General features: G+C 57.7%; 1 protein-coding gene across 1 annotated transcript in view; it reads left to right on the top strand.

Moving 5' to 3' along the window:
* Positions 1 to 21577, top strand: part of LOC140422628 (uncharacterized) — a 98678-nt gene that overhangs the window by 15909 nt on the left and 61192 nt on the right. The window contains exon 4 of the mRNA XM_072507633.1: positions 5995 to 6272. Coding sequence (XP_072363734.1) covers positions 5995 to 6272 — 278 coding nt within the window. The remainder of the gene's footprint in view (positions 1 to 5994; positions 6273 to 21577) is intronic.

Here is a 21577-nt window from a genome sequence, read left to right on the forward strand (position 1 = left end):
CTCCATACCAGGCAACATCCTGGTAAATCTCTTCTGCACCCTCTCTAAAGCCTCCACATCCTTCTGGTAGTGTGGCGACCAGAATTGAACACTATACTCCAAGTGTGGCCTAACTAAGATCCTATACAGCTGCAACATGACTTGCCAATTCTTATACTCAATGCCCCGGCCAATGAAGGCAAGCATGCCGTATGTCTTCTTCACTACCTTCTCCACCTGTGTTGCCCCTTTCAGTGACCTGTGGACCTGTACACCTAGACTCTCTGACTTTCAATACTCTTGAGGGTTCTACCATTCACTGTATATTCCCTACCTGCATTAGCCCTTCCAAAATGTATTACCTCACATTTGTCCGGATTAAACTCCATCTGCCATCTCTCCGCCCAAGTCTCCAGACAATCTAAATCCTGCTGTATCCTCTGACAGTCCTCATCGCTATCCGCAATTCCACCAACCTTTGTGTCGTCTGCAAACTTGCTAATCAGACCAGTTACATTTTCCTCCAAATCATTTATATATACTACGAACAGCAAAGGTCCCAGCACTGATCCCTGTGGAACACCACTGGTCACAGCCCTCCAATTAGAAAAGCATCCTTCCATTGCTACTCTCTGCCTTCTATGACCTAGCCAGTTCTGTATCCACCTTGCCAGCTCACCCCTGATCCCGTGTGACTTCACCTTTTGTACTAGTCTACCATGAGGGACCTGGTCAAAGGCCTTACTAAAGTCCATATAGACAACATCCACTGCCCTACCTGCATCAATCATCTTTGTGACCTCCTCGAAAAACTCTATCAAGTTAGTGAGACACGACCTCCCCTTCACAAAACCATGCTGCCTCTCACTAATACGTCCATTTTCTTCCAAATGGGAGTAGATCCTTCTCGAAGAATTCTCTCCAGTAATTTCCCTACCACTGAAGTAAGTCTCACCGGCCTGTAGTTCCCTGGATTATCCTTGCTACCCTTCTTAAACAGAGGAACAACATTGGCTATTCTCCAGTCCTCCGGGACATCACCTGAAGACAGTGAGGATCCAAAGATTTCTGTCAAGGCCTCAGCAATTTCCTCTCCAGCCTCCTTCAGTATTCTGGGGTAGATCCCATCAGGCCCTGGGGACTTATCTACCTTAATATTTTTTAAGACACCCAACACCTCGTCTTTTTGGATCACAATGTGACCCAGGCTATCTACACCCCCTTCTCCAGACTCAACATCTACCAATTCCTTCTCTTTGGTGAATACTGATGCAAAGTATTCATTTAGTACCTCGCCCATTTCCTCTGGCTCCACACATAGATTCCCTTGCCTACCCTTCAGTGGGCCAACCCTTTCCCTGGCTACCCTCTTGCTTTTTATGTACGTGTAAAAAGCCTTGGGATTTTCCTTAACCCTATTTGCCAATGACTTTTCATGACCCCTTCGAGCCCTCCTGACTCCTTGCTTAAGTTCCTTCCTACTTTCCTTATATTCCACGCAGGCTTCGTCTGTTCCCAACCTTTTAGCCCTGACAAATGCCTCCTTTTTCTTTTTGACGAGGCCTACAATATCTCTCGTTATCCAAGGTTCCCGAAAATTGCTGTATTTATCCTTCTTCCTCACAGGAACATGCCGGTCCTGAATTCCTTTCAACTGCCACTTGAAAGCCTCCCACATGTCAGATGTTGTTTGCCCTCAAACATCCGCCCCCAATCTATGTTCTTCAGTTCCCGCCTAATATTGTTATAATTAGCCTTCCCCCAGTTTGGCACATTCACCCTAGGACCACTCTTATCCTTGTCCACCAGCACTTTAAAACTTACTGAATTGTGGTCACTGTTCCCGAAATGCTCCCCTACTGAAACTTATACCACCTGGCCGGGCTCATTCCCCAATTCCAGGTCCAGTACCGCCCCTTCCCTAGTTGGACTGTCTACATATTGTTTTAAGAAGCCCTCCTGGATGCTCCTTACAAACTCCGCCCCGTCTAAGCCCCTGGCACTAAGTGAGTCCCAGTCAATATTGGGGAAGTTGAAGTCTCCCATCACAACAACCCTGTTGTTTTTACTCTTTTCCAAAATCTGTCTACCTATCTGCTCCTCTATCTCCCACTGGCTGTTGGGAGGCCTGTAGTAAACCCCCAACATTGTGACTGCACCCTTCTTATTCCTGATCTCTACCCATATAGCCTCACTGCCCTCTGAGGTGTCCTCTCGCAGTACAGCTGTGAGATTCTCCCTAACCAGTAGCGCAACTCCGCCTCCCCTTTTACATCCCCCTCTATCCCTCCTGAAACATCTAAATCCTGGAACGTTTAGCTGCCAATCCTGCCCTTCCCTCAACCAGGTCTCTGTAATGGCAACAACATCATAGTTCCAAGTACTAATCCAAGCTCTAAGTTCATCTGCCTTACCCGTAATACTTCTTGCATTAAAACATATGCAGTTCAGGCCACCAGACCCGCTGTGTTCAGCAACTTCTCCCTGTCTGCTCTGCCTCAGAGCCCCACTGTCCCTATTCCCTAGTTCTCCCTCAATGCTCTCACCTTCTGGCCTATTGCTCCCGTGCCCACCCCCCTGCCATACTAGTTTAAACCCTCCCGTGTGACACTAGCAAACCTCACGGCCAGGATATTTATGCCTCTCCAGTTTAGATGCAACCCGTCCTTCTTATACAGGTCACACCTGCCCCGGAAGAGCTCCCAGTGGTCCAGATAACGGAAACCCTCCCTCCTACACCAGCTGTTTAGCCACGTGTTTAGCTGCTCTATCTTCCTATTTCTAGCCTCACAACCCCAATCCTGGGCCCTGAACCCCAATCCTGGGCCCTGAACCCCAGTCCTGGGCCCTGAACCCCAATCCTGGGCCCTGAACCCCAATCCTGGGGCCTGAACCCCAATCCTGAACCCTGAACCCCAATCCTGGGCCCTGAACCCCAATCCTGAACCCCAATCCTGAACCCTGAACCCCAATCCTGGGCCCTGAACCCCAATCCTGGGGCCTGAACCCCAATCCTGAACCCTGAACCCCAATCCTGGGCCCTGAACCCCAATCCTGAACCCTGAACCCCAATCCTGGGCCCTGAACCCCAATCCTGGGCCCTGGACCCCAATCCTGAATCCTGAACCCCAATCCTGACCTCTGAACCCCAATCATGGGCCCTGAACACCAACCCTGAACCCCAATCCCGAATCCTGAACCCCAATCCTTGTTCCTGAACCCCAATCCTGAATCCTGAACCTCAATCCTGGGCCCTAAACCCCAATCCTGAACCCTGAACCCCAATCCTGGGCCCTGAACCCGAATCCTGGGCCCTGACCCCAACCCTGGACCCTGAACCCGAATCCTGGGCCCTGAACCCCAACCCTGGTCCCTGAACCCCAACCCTGGTCCCTGAACCCCAACCCTGGTCCCTGACCCCAACCCTGGACCCTGAACCCGAATCCTGGGCCCTGAACCCCAACTCTGGACCCTGAACCCCAATCCTGGGCACTGACCCCAATCCTGAACCCTGAACCCCAATCCTGGGCACTGACCCCAATCCTGAACCCTGAACCCCAATCCTAGGCCGCGAATCCCAATCCTGAACCCCAATCCTGGACCTTGATCCCCAATCCTCGACCCTGAACCACAATTCTGGGCCCTGAACACCAATCCTGGGTCTTAAACCCCAATCCTGGGCCTTGAACCCCAGACCTGGGCCCTGAACCCCAATCCTGAACCCTGAACACCAATCCTGAACCCTGAACCCCAATCCTGGGCCCTGAACCCTAATCCTGGGCCCTGAACCACAATCCTGGGCCCTGAACCACAATCCTGAACCCTGAACCCCAATCCTGGGCCCTGAACCACAATCCTGAACCCTGAACCACAATCCTGGGCCCTGAACCACAATCCTGAACCCTGAACCACAATCCTGAACCCTGAACCACAATCCTGAACCCTGAACCACAATCCTGAACCCTGAACCCCAATCCTGGGCCATGAACACCAATCCTGGGCCCTGAACCTCAATCCTGGGCCCTGACCCCAATCCTGAACCCTGAACCCCAATCCTGGGCCCTGAACCCCAATCCTGGGCCCTGAACCCCAATCCTGGGCCCTGAACCCCAATCCTGGGCCCTGACCCCAATCCTGAACCCTGAACACCAATCCTGAACCCTGAACCCCAATCCTGGGCCCTGAACCCCAATCCTGGGCCCTGAACCACAATCCTGGGCCCTGAACCACAATCCTGAACCCTGAACCCCAATCCTGGGCCCTGAACCACAATCCAGAACCCTGAACCACAATCCTGGGCCCTGAACCACAATCCTGAACCCTGAACCACAATCTTGAACCCTGAACCACAATCCTGAACCCTGAACCCCAATCTGGGCCATGAACACCAATCCTGGGCCCTGAACCTCAATCCTGGGCCCTGACCCCAATCCTGAACCCTGAAACGCAATCCTGGGCCCTGAACCCCAATCCTGGGCCCTGAACCCCAATCCTGGGCCCTGAACCCCAATCCTGGGCCCTGACCCCAATCCTGGGCCCTGAACCCCAATCCTGAAGCCCAATCCTGAACCCTGAACCCCAATCCTGGGCCCTGACCCCAATCCTGGGCCCTGACCCCAATCCTGAACCCTGAACCCCAATCCTGGGCCCTGAACCTCAATCCTGGGCCCTGACCCCAATCCTGAACCCTGAAACCCAATCCTGGGCCCTGAACCCCAATCCTGGGCCCTGAACCCCAATCCTGGGCCCTGAACCCCAATCCTGGGCCCTGAACCTCAATCCTGGGCCCTGACCCCAATCCTGAACCCTGAACCCCAATCCTGGGCCCTGAACCCCAATCCTGAATCCTGAACCCCAATCCTGAATCCTGGACCCTGAATCCCAATCCTGGGCACTGAACCACAATCCTGGGCCCTGAACCCCAATCCTGAAGCCCAATCCTGAACCCTGAACCCCAATCCTGTGCCCTGACCCCAATCCTGGGCCCTGAACGCCAATCCTGGTCCCTGAACGCCACTCCTGGTCCCTGAATCCCAATCCTGGACCCTGAACCCCAATCCTGGGCCCTGACCCCAATACTGGGCTCTGAACCTCAATCCTGGGCCCTGACCCCAACCCTGAACCCCAATACTGGGCCCTGAACCACAATCCTGGGCCTCGAACCCCAATCCTGGGCCCTGAACCCAAATCCTGGAGCCTGAACCCCAATCCTGGGCCCTGACCGGCAATCCTGGGCCTTTAACCTTTAACCCCAATCCAGGGCCCTGACCCTAATCCTGGGCACTGAATCCCAATCCTGGGCTCTGACCGCCAATCCTGGGCCTTTAACCCCAATCCTGGGGCCTGAAGCCCAATCCTGAACCCTGAACGCCAATCCTGGGCCCTGAACGCCAATCCTGAACCCCAATCCTGAACCCTGAACCCCAGTCCTGAACCCTGAACGCCAATCCTGGGCCCTGAACGCCAATCCTGAACCCTGAACGCCAATCCTGAACCCCAATCCTGAACCGCAATCCTGAACCCTGAACCCCAGTCCTGAACCCCAATCCTGAACCCTGAACCCCAGTCCTGAACCCTGAACGCCAATCCTGGGCCCTGAACGCCAATCCTGAACCCCAATCCTGAACCCCAATCCTGAACCCTGAACCCCAATCCTGGGCCCTGAACCCCAATCCTGGGCCCTGAACCCCAATCCTGAACACCAATCCTGAACCCTAAACCCCAGTCCTGAACCCTGAACCCCAATCCTGACCTCTGAACCCCAATCCTGGGCCCTGAACCCCAATCCTGGGCCCTGAACCCCAATCCTGGGCCCTGAACCCCAATCCTGGGCCCTGACCAATCAGGGTGCCATGGTGGGGTTTGAGGACCAGTCTGGTCGATTTAGGGCCTAGTTTTGGAGTGTGAGGTGCAGGCCATGATTAGGCTGTGACCCCCCCACCCCTCCCCCTTCCCTCCCGTCCCCTCTCCCTATGACCCAGGCCCAGCTTTAACCTCCCTCTGTCTCCGACCCAGACCCCGTTGGGAAAAAGGGGACCAATAAAGGCAGCGGGCAGCGTTCCCACAAGCAAGCCAAGGCGCCCCCCCAGGCCGGGGCCGGACCGGGAATCCGGCAGCAGCCCATCCCCCTGGAGGCCATCACCCAGTACATCGAGATCATGGAGGCTTTGAGCCAGAACCAGCAGGCCGAAGGAGAGGGGGCGGCGGAGGCCTTGGAGGAAGGGCCGAGCGAAGAGCCTGAGCTCATCAAGTACATCGAGAAGTTGTGCAGCAAGAACTCCTTCATCAGCAAGGTAAGACTGGATTAGACCACACTGGGAGCACTGTGCACAGTTCCGGTCTCCGTATCCCTCGATTAGACCACACTGGGAGCACTGTGCACAGATCCGGTCTCCGTATCCCTCGGTTAGACCACACTGGGAGCACCGTGCACAGTTCCGGTCTCCATATCCCTCGGTTAGACCACACTGGGAGCACTGTGCACAGTTCCGGTCTCCGTATCCCTCGGTTAGACCACACTGGGAGCACCGTGCACAGTTCCGGTCTCCGTATCCCTCGGTTAGACCCACACTGGGAGCACCGTGCACAGTTCCGGTCTCCGTATCCCTCGGTTAGACCACACTGGGAGCACCGTGCACAGTTCCGGTCTCCGTATCCCTCAGTTAGACCGCACTGGGAGCACCGTACACAGTTCCGGTCTCCGTATCCCTCAGTTAGACCACACTGGAAGCACTGTGCACAGTTCCGGTCTCCGTATCCCTCGGTTAGACCACACTGGGAGCACTGTGCACAGTTCAGGTCTCCGTATCCCTTGGGTAGACCACACTGGGAGCACTGTGCACAGTTCCGGTTTCCGTATCCCTCGGTTAGACCCACACTGGGAGCACCGTGCACAGTTCCGGTCTCCGTATCCCTCCGTTAGACCATACTGGGAGCACTGTGCACAGTCCCGGTCTCCGTATCGCTCGGTTAGACCACACTGGGAGCACCGTGCACAGTTCCGGTCTCCGTATCCCTCGGTTAGACCACTGGAAGCACCGTGCACAGTTCCAGTCTCCGTATCCCTCGGTTGGTACACACTGGGAGCACCGTGCACAGTTACGGTCTCCGTATCCCTCGGTTAGACCCACGCTGGGAGCACCGTGCACAGTTCCGGTCTCCGTATCCCTCGGTTAGACCACACTGGGAGCACCGTGCACAGTTCCTGTCTCCGTATCCCTCGGTTAGACCACACTGGGAGCGCTGTGCACAGTTCCGGTCTCCGTATCCCTCGGTTAGACCACACTGGGAGCACTGTGCACAGTTCTGGTTTCCGTATCCCTCGGTTAGACCACACTGGGAGCACTGTGCACAGTTCCGGTCTCCGTATCCCTCGGTTAGACCACACTGGGAGCACTGTGTACAGTTCCGGTCTCCGTATCCCTCGGTTAGACTCACACTGGGAGCACTGTGCACAGTTCCAGTCTCCGTATCCCTCGGTTAGACCACACTGGGAGCACTGTGCACAGTTCCGGTCTCCGTATCCCTCGGTTAGACCCACACTGGGACCACTGTGCACAGTTCCAGTCTCTGTATCCCTCGGTTAGACCACACTGGGTGCACCGTGCACAGTTCCAGTCTCCATATCCCTCGGTTAGACCACACTGGGAGCACTGTGCACAGTTCCTGTCTCCATATCCCTCGGTTAGACCACACTGGGAGCACTGTGCACAGTTCCGGTCTCCATATCCCTCGGTTAGATCACACTGGGAGCACCGTGCACAGTTCCTGTCTCCGTATACCTCGGTTAGACCACACTGGGAGCACTGTGCACAGTTCCAGTCTCCGTATCCCTCGGTTAGACCACACTGGGAGCACTGTGTACAGTTCCGGTCTCCGTATCCCTCGGTTAGACTCACACTGGGAGCACTGTGCACAGTTCCGGTCTCAGTATCCCTCGGTTAGACCACACTGGGAGCACTGTGCACAGTTCCGGTCTCCGTATCGCTCGGTTAGACCACACTGGGAGCACCATGCACAGCCCCGGTCTCCATATCCCTCGGTTAGACCACAGTGGGAGCACCATGCACAGTCCCGGTCTCCGTGACACTCGGTTACTCCCACACTGGGAGCACTGTGCACAGTTCCGGTCTCCGTATCCCTCGGTTAGATCACACTGGGAGCACTGTGCACAGTTCCGGTCTCCGTATCCCTCAGTTAGACCCACACTGGGAGCACCATGCAGAGTCCTGGTCTCCGTATCCCTCGGTTAGACCCACACTGGGAGTACTGTGCACAGTCCCGGTCTCCGTATCCCTCGGTTAGACCACACTGGGAGCACCATGCACAGTCCCGGTCTCCGTGTCACTCGGTTCGACCACACTGGGAGCACCGTGCACAGTTCCGGTCTCCGTATCCCTCGGTTAGACACACACTGGGAGCACCGTGCACAGTCCCGGTCTCCGGATCCCTCAGTTAGACCACACTGGGAGCACTGTGCACAGTCCCGGTCTCCGATTCCCTCGGTTAGACCACACTGGGAGCACCATGCACAGTCCCGGTCTCCGTGTCACTCGGTTCGACCACACTGGGAGCACCGTGCACAGTCCCGGTCTCCGTATCCCGCGGTTAGACCCACACTGGGAGCACCGTGCACAGTCCCGGTCTCCGTATCCCTCGGTTAGACCACACTGAGAGCACCGTGCACAGTTCCGGTCTCCGTATCCATCGGCTAGACCACACTGGGAGCACTGTGCACAGTTCCGGTCTCCGTATCCCTCGGTTAGACCAAACTGGGAGCACCGTGCACAGTTCCGGTCTCCGTATCCCTCGGTTAGACTACACTGGGAGCACTGTGCACAGTTCCGGTCTCCGTATCCCTCGGTTAGACCAAACTGGGAGCACCGTGCACAGTTCCGGTCTCCGTATCCCTCGGTTAGACCCACACTGGGAGCACTGTGCACAGTTCCGGTCTCCGTATCCCTCGGTTAGACCAAACTGGGAGCACCGTGCACAGTTCCGGTCTCCGTATCCCTCGGTTAGACCACAATGGGAGCACTGTGCACAGTTCCGGTCTCCGTATCCCTCGGTTAGACCACACTGGGAGCACTGTGCACAGTTCTGGTCTCCGTATCCCTCGGTTAGACCACAATGGGAGCACTGTGCACAGTTCCGGTCTCCGTATCCCTCGGTTAGACCACACTGGGAGCACTGTGCACAGTTCCGGTCTCCGTATCCCTCGGTTAGACCCACACTGGGAGTACCGTGCACAGTTCCGGTCTCCGTGTCCCTCGGTTAGACCACACTGGGAGCACCGTGCACAGTTCCGGTCTCCGTATCCCTCGGTTAGACTACACTGGGAGCACTGTGCACAGTTCTGGTTTCCGTACCCCTCGGTTAGACCACACTGGGAGCACTGTGCACAGTTCCGGTCTCCGTATCCCTCGGTTAGACCACACTGGGATCACTGTGCACAGTTCCGGTCTCCGTATCCCTCGGTTAGACCCACACTGGGAGTACTGTGCACAGTTCCGGTCTCCGTATCCCTCGGTTAGACCACACTGGGAGCACCGTGCCCAGTCCCGGTCTCCGTGTCCCTCGGTCAGACCCACACTGGGAGCACTGTGCACAGTCCCGGTCTCTGTATCCCTCGGTTAGACCACACTGAGAGCACTGTGCACAGTTCCGGTCTCCGTATCCCTCGGTTAGACAACACTGGGAGCACTGTGCACAGTTCCGGTCTCCGTACCCCTCGGTTGGACCCACACTGGGAGCACTGTGCACAGTTCCGGCCTCCGTATCCCTTGGTTAGACCCACACTGGGAGCACTGTGCACAGGTCCGGTCTCCGTATCCCTCGGTTAGACCACACTGGGACCACTGTGCACAGTTCCGGTCTCCATATCCCTCGGTTAGATCACACTGGGAGCACCGTGCACAGTTCCGCCTCCGTATCCCTTGGTTAGACCCACACTGGGAGCACTGTGCACAGGTCCGGTCTCCGTATCCCTCGGTTAGACCACACTGGGAGCACTGTGCACAGTTCCGGTCTCCATATCCCTCGGTTAGACCACACTGGGAGCACTGTGCACAGTTCCGGTCTCCGTATCCCTCTGTTAGACCACACTGGGAGCACTGTGCACAGTTCAGGTCTCCGTATCCCTCGGTTAGACCACACTGGGAGCACTGTGCACAGTTCCGGTTTCCGTATCCCTCGGTTAGACCCACACTGGGAGCACCGTGCACAGTTCCGGTCTCCGTAACCCTCGGTTCGACCACACTGGGAGCACTCTGCACAGTTCCGGTCTCCGTATCCCTCGGTTAGACCACACTGGGAGCACTGTGCACAGTTCCGGTCTCCGTATCCCTCTGTTAGACCACACTGGGAGCACTGTGCACAGTTCCGGTCTCCGTATCCCTCGGTTAGACCACACTGGGAGCACTGTGCACAGTTCCGGTTTCCGTATCCCTCGGTTAGACCCACACTGGGAGCACCGTGCACAGTTCCGGTCTCCGTAACCCTCGGTTCGACCACACTGGGAGCACTGTGCACAGTTCCGGTCTCCGTATCCCTCCGTTAGACCACACTGGGAGCACTGGGCACAGTCCCGGTCTCCGTATCGCTCGGTTAGACCACACTGGGAGCACCGTGCACAGTTCCGGTCTCCGTATTCCTCGGTTAGACCACACTGGGAGCACCGTGCACAGTTCCAGTCTCCGTATCCCTCGGTTGGTACACACTGGGAGCACCGTGCACAGTTACGGTCTCCGTATCCCTCGGTTAGACCCACGCTGGGAGCACCGTGCACAGTTCCGGTCTCCGTATCCCTCGGTTAGACCACACTGGGAGCACCGTGCACAGTTCCAGTCTCCGTATCCCTCGGTTAGACCACACTGGGAGCGCTGTGCACAGTTCCGGTCTCCGTATCCCTCGGTTAGACCACACTGGGAGCACTGTGTACAGTTCTGTTTTACGTATCCCTCGGTTAGACCACACTGGGAGCACTGTGCACAGTTCCGGTCTCCGTATCCCTCGGTTAGACCACACTGGGAGCACCGTGCACAGTTCCGGTCTCCGTATCCCTCGGTTAGACCCACACTGGGACCACTGTGCACAGTTCCAGTCTCTGTATCCCTCGGTTAGACCACACTGGGTGCCCCGTGCACAGTTCCAGTCTCCATATCCCTCGGTTAGACCACACTGGGAGCACTGTGCACAGTTCCAGTCTCCATATCCCTCGGTTAGACCACACTGGGACCACTGTGCACAGTTCCGGTCTCCATATCCCTCGGTTAGATCACACTGGGAGCACCGTGCACAGTTCCTGTCTCCGTATACCTCGGTTAGACCACACTGGGAGCACTGTGCACAGTTCCAGTCTCCGTATCCCTCGGTTAGACCACACTGGGAGCACTGTGTAGAGTTCCGGTCTCCGTATCCCTCGGTTAGACCCACACTGGGAGCACTGTGCACAGTTCCGGTCTCCGTATCCCTCGGTTAGACCACACTGGGAGCACTGTGCACAGTTCCGGTCTCCGTATCCCTCGGTTAGACCACACTGGGAGCACTGTGCACAGTTCCAGTCTCCGTGTCCCTCGGTTAGACCACACTGGGAGCACCGTGCACAGTTCCGGTCTCCGTATCCCTCGGTTAGACCCACACTGGGAGCACTGGGCACAGTTCCGGACTCCGTATCCCTCGGTTAGACCCACACTGGCAGCACTGTGCACAGTTCCGGTCTCCGTATCCCTCGGTTAGACCACACTGGGAGCACCGTGCACAGTTCCAGTCTCCGTATCCCTCGGTTAGACCACACTGGGAGCACCGTGCACAGTTCCGGCCTCCGTATCCCTCGGTTAGACCACACTGTGAGCACTGTGCACAGTTCCAGTCTCCGTATCCCTCGGTAAGGCCACACTGGGAGCACTGTGCACAGTTCCGGTCTCCGTATCCCTCGGTTAGACCACACTGCGAGCACTGTGCACAGTTCCGGTCTCCGTATCCCTCGGTTAGACCACACTGGGAGCACTGTGCACAGTTCCGGTCTCCGTATCCCTCAGTTAGACCACACTGGGAGCACTGTGCACAGTTCTGGTCTCCGTATCCCTCGGTTAGACCACAATGGGAGCACTGTGCACAGTTCCGGTCTCCGTATCCCTCGGTTAGACCACACTGGGAGCACTGTGCACAGTTCCGGTCTCCGTATCCCTCGGTTAGACCCACACTGGGAGTACCGTGCACAGTTCCGGTCTCCGTGTCCCTCGGTTAGACCACACTGGGAGCACCGTGCACAGTCCCGGTCTCCGTATCCCTCGGTTAGACCCACACTGGGAGCACCGTGCACAGTCCCGGTCTCCGTATCCCTCGGTTAGACGACACTGAGAGCACCGTGCACAGTTCCGGTCTCCGTATCCATCGGTTAGACCACACTGGGAGCACTGTGCACAGTTCCGGTCTCCGTATCCCTCGGTTAGACCAAACTGGGAGCACCGTGCACAGTTCCGGTCTCCGTATCCCTCTGTTAGACCACACTGGGAGCACTGTGCACAGTTCAGGTCTCCGTATCCCTCGGTTAGACCACACTGGGAGCACTGTGCACAGTTCCGGTTTCCGTATCCCTCGGTTAGACCCACACTGGGAGCACCGTGCACAGTTCCGGTCTCCGTATCCCTCCGTTAGACCACACTGGGAGCACTGGGCACAGTCCCGGTCTCCGTATCGCTCGGTTAGACCACACTGGGAGCACCGTGCACAGTTCCGGTCTCCGTATCCCTCGGTTAGACCACACTGCGAGCACCGTGCACAGTTCCAGTCTCCGTATCCCTCGGTTGGTACACACTGGGAGCACCGTGCACAGTTACGGTCTCCGTATCCCTCGGTTAGACCCACGCTGGGAGCACCGTGCACAGTTCCGGTCTCCGTATCCCTCGGTTAGACCACACTGGGAGCACCGTGCACAGTTCCAGTCTCCGTATCCCTCGGTTAGACCACACTGGGAGCGCCGTGCACAGTTCCGGTCTCCGTATCCCTCGGTTAGACCCACACTGGGACCACTGTGCACAGTTCCAGTCTCTGTATCCCTCGGTTAGACCACACTGGGTGCCCCGTGCACAGTTCCAGTCTCCATATCCCTCGGTTAGACCACACTGGGAGCACTGTGCACAGTTCCAGTCTCCATATCCCTCGGTTAGACCACACTGGGACCACTGTGCACAGTTCCGGTCTCCATATCCCTCGGTTAGATCACACTGGGAGCACCGTGCACAGTTCCTGTCTCCGTATACCTCGGTTAGACCACACTGGGAGCACTGTGCACAGTTCCAGTCTCCGTATCCCTCGGTTAGACCACACTGGGAGCACAGTGTAGAGTTCCGGTCTCCGTATCCCTCGGTTAGACCCACACTGGGAGCACTGTGCACAGTTCCGGTCTCCGTATCCCTCGGTTAGACCACACTGGGAGCACTGTGCACAGTTCCGGTCTCCGTATCCCTCGGTTAGACCACACTGGGAGCACTGTGCACAGTTCCAGTCTCCGTGTCCCTCGGTTAGACCACACTGGGAGCACCGTGCACAGTTCCGGTCTCCGTATCCCTCGGTTAGACCCACACTGGGAGCACTGGGCACAGTTCCGGTCTCCGTATCCCTCGGTTAGACCCACACTGGCAGCACTGTGCACAGTTCCGGTCTCCGTATCCCTCGGTTAGACCACACTGGGAGCACCGTGCACAGTTCCAGTCTCCGTATCCCTCGGTTAGACCACACTGGGAGCACCGTGCACAGTTCCGGCCTCCGTATCCCTCGGTTAGACCACACTGTGAGCACTGTGCACAGTTCCAGTCTCCGTATCCCTCGGTAAGGCCACACTGGGAGCACTGTGCACAGTTCCGGTCTCCGTATCCCTCGGTTAGACCACACTGCGAGCACTGTGCACAGTTCCGGTCTCCGTATCCCTCGGTTAGACCACACTGGGAGCACTGTGCACAGTTCCGGTCTCCGTATCCCTCAGTTAGACCACACTGGGAGCACTGTGCACAGTTCTGGTCTCCGTATCCCTCGGTTAGACCACAATGGGAGCACTGTGCACAGTTCCGGTCTCCGTATCCCTCGGTTAGACCACACTGGGAGCACTGTGCACAGTTCCGGTCTCCGTATCCCTCGGTTAGACCCACACTGGGAGTACCGTGCACAGTTCCGGTCTCCGTGTCCCTCGGTTAGACCACACTGGGAGCACCGTGCACAGTCCCGGTCTCCGTATCCATCGGTTAGACCACACTGGGAGCACTGTGCACAGTTCCGGTCTCCGTATCCCTCGGTTAGACCAAACTGGGAGCACCGTGCACAGTTCCGGTCTCCGTATCCCTCGGTTAGACTACACTGGGAGCACTGTGCACAGTTCTGGTTTCCGTACTCCTCGGTTAGAACACACTGGGAGCACTGTGCACAGTTCCGGTCTCCGTATCCCTCGGTTAGACCACACTGGGAGCACTGTGCACAGTTCCGGCCTCCGTATCCCTCGGTTAGACCACACTGGGAGCACTGTGCACAGTTCTGGTCTCCGTATCCCCCGGTTAGACCACACTGGGAGCACTGTGCACAGTTCCGGTCTCCGTATCCCTCGGTTAGACCACACTGGGAGCACTGTGCACAGTTCCGGTCTCCGTATCCCTCGGTTAGACCCACACTGGGAGTACTGTGCACAGTTCCGGTCTCCGTATCCCTCGGTTAGACCACACTGGGAGCACCGTGCCCAGTCCCGGTCTCCGTGTCCCTCGGTCAGACCCACACTGGGAGCACTGTGCACAGTCCCGGTCTCTGTATCCCTCGGTTAGACCACACTGAGAGCACCGTGCACAGTTCCGGTCTCCGTATCCCTAGGTTAGACCACACTGGGAGCACTGTGCACAGTTCCGGTCTCCGTACCCCTCGGTTAGACCCACACTGGGAGCACTGTGCACAGTTCCGGCCTCCGTATCCCTTGGTTAGACCCACACTGGGAGCACTGTGCACAGTTCCGGTCTCCGTATCCCTCGGTTAGACCACACTGGGAGCACTGTGCACAGTTCCGGTCTCCGTATCCCTCGGTTAGACCACACTGGGAGCACTGTGCACAGTTCCGGTCTCCGTATCCCTCGGTTAGACCACACTGGGAGCACTGTGCACAGTTCAGGTCTCCGTATCCCTCGGTTAGACCACACTGGGAGCACTGTGCACAGTTCCGGTTTCCGTATCCCTCGGTTAGACCCACACTGGGAGCACCGTGCACAGTTCCGGTCTCCGTATCCCTCCGTTAGACCACACTGGGAGCACTGTGCACAGTCCCGGTCTCCGTATCGCTCGGTTAGACCACACTGTGAGCACCGTGCACAGTTCCGGTCTCCGTATCCCTCGGTTAGACCACACTGGGAGCACCGTGCACAGTTCCAGTCTCCGTATCCCTCGGTTGGTACACACTGGGAGCACCGTGCACAGTTACGGTCTCCGTATCCCTCGGTTAGACCCACGCTGGGAGCACCGTGCACAGTTCCGGTCTCCGTATCCCTCGGTTAGACCACACTGGGAGCACCATGCACAGTTCCGGTCTCCGTAACCCTCGGTTAGACCACACTGGGAGCACTGTGCCCAGTTCCGGTCTCCGTATCCCTCGGTTAGACCACACTGGGAGCACTGTGCACAGTTCCGGTCTCCGTATCCCTCGGTTAGACCACACTGGGAGCACCGTGCACAGTTCCGGTCTCCGTATCCCTCGGTTAGACCACACTGGGAGCGCTGTGCACAGTTCCGGTCTCCGTATCCCTCGGTTCGACCACACTGGGAGCAGTGTGCACAGTTCTGGTTTCCGTATCCCTCGGTTAGACCACACTGGGAGCACTGTGCACAGTTCCGGTCTCCGTATCCCTCGGTTAGACCACACTGGGAGCACCGTGCACAGTTCCGGTCTCCGTATCCCTCGGTTAGACCCACACTGGGACCACTGTGCACAGTTCCAGTCTCTGTATCCCTCGGTTAGACCACACTGGGTGCCCCGTGCACAGTTCCAGTCTCCATATCCCTCGGTTCGACCACACTGGGAGCACTGTGCACAGTTCCGGTCTCCATATCCCTCGGTTCGATCACACTGGGAGCACCGTGCACAGTTCCTGTCTCCGTATACCTCGGTTAGACCACACTGGGAGCACTGTGCACAGTTCCAGTCTCCGTATCCCACGGTTAGACCACACTGGGAGCACTGTGTACAGTTCCGGTCTCCGTATCCCTCGGTTAGACCCACACTGGGAGCACTGTGCACAGTTCCGGTCTCAGTATCCCTGGGTTAGACCACACTGGGAGCACTGTGCACAGTTCCGTCCTCCGTATCCCTCGGTTAGACCACACTGGGAGCACTGTGCACAGTTCCAGTCTCCGTGTCCCTCGGTTAGACCACACTGGGAGCACCGTGCACAGTTCCGGTCTCCGTATACCTCGGTTAGACCCACACTGGGAGCACTGGGCACAGTTCCGGTCTCCGTATCCCTCGGTTAGACCCACACTGGCAGCACTGTGCACAGTTCCGGTCTCCGTATCCCTCGGTTAGACCACACTGGGAGCACCGTGCCCAGTCCCGGTCTCCGTGTCCCTCGGTCAGACCCACACTGGGAGCACTGTGCACAGTCCCGGTCTCTGTATCCCTCGGTTAGACCACACTGAGAGCACCGTGCACAGTTCCGGTTTCCGTATCCCTCGGTTAGACCACACTGGGAGCACTGTGCACAGTTCCGGTCTCCGTACCCCTCGGTTAGACCCACACTGGGAGCACTGTGCACAGTTCCGGCCTCCGTATCCCTTGGTTAGACCCACACTGGGAGCACTGTGCACAGTTCCGGTCTCCGTATCCCTCGGTTAGACCACACTGGGAGCACTGTGCACAGTTCCGGTCTCCGTATCCCTCGGTTAGACCACACTGGGAGCACTGTGCACAGTTCCGGTCTCCGTATCCCTCGGTTAGACCACACTGGGAGCACTGTGCACAGTTCAGGTCTCCGTATCCCTCGGTTAGACCACACTGGGAGCACTGTGCACAGTTCCGGTTTCCGTATCCCTCGGTTAGACCCACACTGGGAGCACCGTGCACAGTTCCGGTCTCCGTATCCCTCCGTTAGACCACACTGGGAGCACTGTGCACAGTCCCGGTCTCCGTATCGCTCGGTTAGACCACACTGTGAGCACCGTGCACAGTTCCGGTCTCCGTATCCCTCGGTTAGACCACACTGGGAGCACCGTGCACAGTTCCAGTCTCCGTATCCCTCGGTTGGTACACACTGGGAGCACCGTGCACAGTTACGGTCTCCGTATCCCTCGGTTAGACCCACGCTGGGAGCACCGTGCACAGTTCCGGTCTCCGTATCCCTCGGTTAGACCACACTGGGAGCACCGTGCACAGTTCCGGTCTCCGTATCCCTCGGTTAGACCACACTGGGAGCGCTGTGCACAGTTCCGGTCTCCGTATCCCTCGGTTCGACCACACTGGGAGCACTGTGCACAGTTCTGGTTTCCGTATCCCTCGGTTAGACCACACTGGGAGCACTGTGCACAGTTCCGGTCTCCGTATCCCTCGGTTAGACCACACTGGGAGCACCGTGCACAGTTCCGGTCTCCGTATCCCTCGGTTAGACCCACACTGGGACCACTGTGCACAGTTCCAGTCTCTGTATCCCTCGGTTAGACCACACTGGGTGCCCCGTGCACAGTTCCAGTCTCCATATCCCTCGGTTAGACCACACTGGGAGCACTGTGCACAGTTCCGGTCTCCATATCCCTCGGTTCGATCACACTGGGAGCACCGTGCACAGTTCCTGTCTCCGTATACCTCGGTTAGACCACACTGGGAGCACTGTGCACAGTTCCAGTCTCCGTATCCCACGGTTAGACCACACTGGGAGCACTGTGTACAGTTCCGGTCTCCGTATCCCTCGGTTAGACCCACACTGGGAGCACTGTGCACAGTTCCGGTCTCAGTATCCCTGGGTTAGACCACACTGGGAGCACTGTGCACAGTTCCGTCCTCCGTATCCCTCGGTTAGACCACACTGGGAGCACTGTGCACAGTTCCAGTCTCCGTGTCCCTCGGTTAGACCACACTGGGAGCACCGTGCACAGTTCCGGTCTCCGTATACCTCGGTTAGACCCACACTGGGAGCAGTGGGCACAGTTCCGGTCTCCGTATCCCTCGGTTAGACCCACACTGGCAGCACTGTGCACAGTTCCGGTCTCCGTATCCCTCGGTTAGACCACACTGGGAGCACCGTGCACAGTTCCAGTCTCCGTATCCCTCGGTTAGACCACACTGGGAGCACCGTGCACAGTTCCGGCCTCCGTATCCCTCGGTTAGACCACACTGGGAGCACTGTGCACAGTCCCGGTCTCCGTATCGCTCGGTTGGACCACACTGTGAGCACCGTGCACAGTTCCGGTCTCCGTATCCCTCGGTTAGACCACACTGGGAGCACCGTGCACAGTTCCAGTCTCCGTATCCCTCGGTTGGTACACACTGGGAGCACCGTGCACAGTTACGGTCTCCGTACCCCTCGGTTAGACCCACACTGGGAGCACTGTGCACAGTTCCGGCCTCCGTATCCCTTGGTTAGACCCACACTGGGAGCACTGTGCACAGTTCCGGTCTCCGTATCCCTCGGTTAGACCACACTGGGAGCACTGTGCACAGTTCCGGTCTCCGTATCCCTCGGTTAGACCACACTGGGAGCACTGTGCACAGTTCCGGTCTCCGTATCCCTCGGTTAGACCACACTGGGAGCACTGTGCACAGTTCAGGTCTCCGTATCCCTCGGTTAGACCACACTGGGAGCACTGTGCACAGTTCCGGTTTCCGTATCCCTCGGTTAGACCCACACTGGGAGCACCGTGCACAGTTCCGGTCTCCGTATCCCTCCGTTAGACCACACTGGGAGCACTGTGCACAGTCCCGGTCTCCGTATCGCTCGGTTAGACCACACTGTGAGCACCGTGCACAGTTCCGGTCTCCGTATCCCTCGGTTAGACCACACTGGGAGCACCGTGCACAGTTCCAGTCTCCGTATCCCTCGGTTGGTACACACTGGGAGCACCGTGCACAGTTACGGTCTCCGTATCCCTCGGTTAGACCCACGCTGGGAGCACCGTGCACAGTTCCGGTCTCCGTATCCCTCGGTTAGACCACACTGGGAGCACCATGCACAGTTCCGGTCTCCGTAACCCTCGGTTAGACCACACTGGGAGCACTGTGCCCAGTTCCGGTCTCCGTATCCCTCGGTTAGACCACACTGGGAGCACTGTGCACAGTTCCGGTCTCCGTATCCCTCGGTTAGACCACACTGGGAGCACCGTGCACAGTTCCGGTCTCCGTATCCCTCGGTTAGACCACACTGGGAGCGCTGTGCACAGTTCCGGTCTCCGTATCCCTCGGTTCGACCACACTGGGAGCAGTGTGCACAGTTCTGGTTTCCGTATCCCTCGGTTAGACCACACTGGGAGCACTGTGCACAGTTCCGGTCTCCGTATCCCTCGGTTAGACCACACTGGGAGCACCGTGCACAGTTCCGGTCTCCGTATCCCTCGGTTAGACCCACACTGGGACCACTGTGCACAGTTCCAGTCTCTGTATCCCTCGGTTAGACCACACTGGGTGCCCCGTGCACAGTTCCAGTCTCCATATCCCTCGGTTCGACCACACTGGGAGCACTGTGCACAGTTCCGGTCTCCATATCCCTCGGTTCGATCACACTGGGAGCACCGTGCACAGTTCCTGTCTCCGTATACCTCGGTTAGACCACACTGGGAGCACTGTGCACAGTTCCAGTCTCCGTATCCCACGGTTAGACCACACTGGGAGCACTGTGTACAGTTCCGGTCTCCGTATCCCTCGGTTAGACCCACACTGGGAGCACTGTGCACAGTTCCGGTCTCAGTATCCCTGGGTTAGACCACACTGGGAGCACTGTGCACAGTTCCGTCCTCCGTATCCCTCGGTTAGACCACACTGGGAGCACTGTGCACAGTTCCAGTCTCCGTGTCCCTCGGTTAGACCACACTGGGAGCACCGTGCACAGTTCCGGTCTCCGTATACCTCGGTTAGACCCACACTGGGAGCACTGGGCACAGTTCCGGTCTCCGTATCCCTCGGTTAGACCCACACTGGCAGCACTGTGCACAGTTCCGGTCTCCGTATCCCTCGGTTAGACCACACTGGGAGCACCGTGCCCAGTCCCGGTCTCCGTGTCCCTCGGTCAGACCCACACTGGGAGCACTGTGCACAGTCCCGGTCTCTGTATCCCTCGGTTAGACCACACTGAGAGCACCGTGCACAGTTCCGGTTTCCGTATCCCTCGGTTAGACCACACTGGGAGCACTGTGCACAGTTCCGGTCTCCGTACCCCTCGGTTAGACCCACACTGGGAGCACTGTGCACAGTTCCGGCCTCCGTATCCCTTGGTTAGACCCACACTGGGAGCACTGTGCACAGTTCCGGTCTCCGTATCCCTCGGTTAGACCACACTGGGAGCACTGTGCACAGTTCCGGTCTCCGTATCCCTCGGTTAGACCACACTGGGAGCACTGTGCACAGTTCCGGTCTCCGTATCCCTCGGTTAGACCACACTGGGAGCACTGTGCACAGTTCAGGTCTCCGTATCCCTCGGTTAGACCACACTGGGAGCACTGTGCACAGTTCCGGTTTCCGTATCCCTCGGTTAGACCCACACTGGGAGCACCGTGCACAGTTCCGGTCTCCGTATCCCTCCGTTAGACCACACTGGGAGCACTGTGCACAGTCCCGGTCTCCGTATCGCTCGGTTAGACCACACTGTGAGCACCGTGCACAGTTCCGGTCTCCGTATCCCTCGGTTAGACCACACTGGGAGCACCGTGCACAGTTCCAGTCTCCGTATCCCTCGGTTGGTACACACTGGGAGCACCGTGCACAGTTACGGTCTCCGTATCCCTCGGTTAGACCCACGCTGGGAGCACCGTGCACAGTTCCGGTCTCCGTATCCCTCGGTTAGACCACACTGGGAGCACCGTGCACAGTTCCGGTCTCCGTATCCCTCGGTTAGACCACACTGGGAGCGCTGTGCACAGTTCCGGTCTCCGTATCCCTCGGTTCGACCACACTGGGAGCACTGTGCACAGTTCTGGTTTCCGTATCCCTCGGTTAGACCACACTGGGAGCACTGTGCACAGTTCCGGTCTCCGTATCCCTCGGTTAGACCACACTGGGAGCACCGTGCACAGTTCCGGTCTCCGTATCCCTCGGTTAGACCCACACTGGGACCACTGTGCACAGTTCCAGTCTCTGTATCCCTCGGTTAGACCACACTGGGTGCCCCGTGCACAGTTCCAGTCTCCATATCCCTCGGTTAGACCACACTGGGAGCACTGTGCACAGTTCCGGTCTCCATATCCCTCGGTTCGATCACACTGGGAGCACCGTGCACAGTTCCTGTCTCCGTATACCTCGGTTAGACCACACTGGGAGCACTGTGCACAGTTCCAGTCTCCGTATCCCACGGTTAGACCACACTGGGAGCACTGTGTACAGTTCCGGTCTCCGTATCCCTCGGTTAGACCCACACTGGGAGCACTGTGCACAGTT

The sequence above is a fragment of the Scyliorhinus torazame genome, chromosome 5, assembly GCF_047496885.1.
Source record: "Scyliorhinus torazame isolate Kashiwa2021f chromosome 5, sScyTor2.1, whole genome shotgun sequence".
In the NCBI taxonomy this organism is placed as follows: domain Eukaryota; kingdom Metazoa; phylum Chordata; class Chondrichthyes; order Carcharhiniformes; family Scyliorhinidae; genus Scyliorhinus; species Scyliorhinus torazame.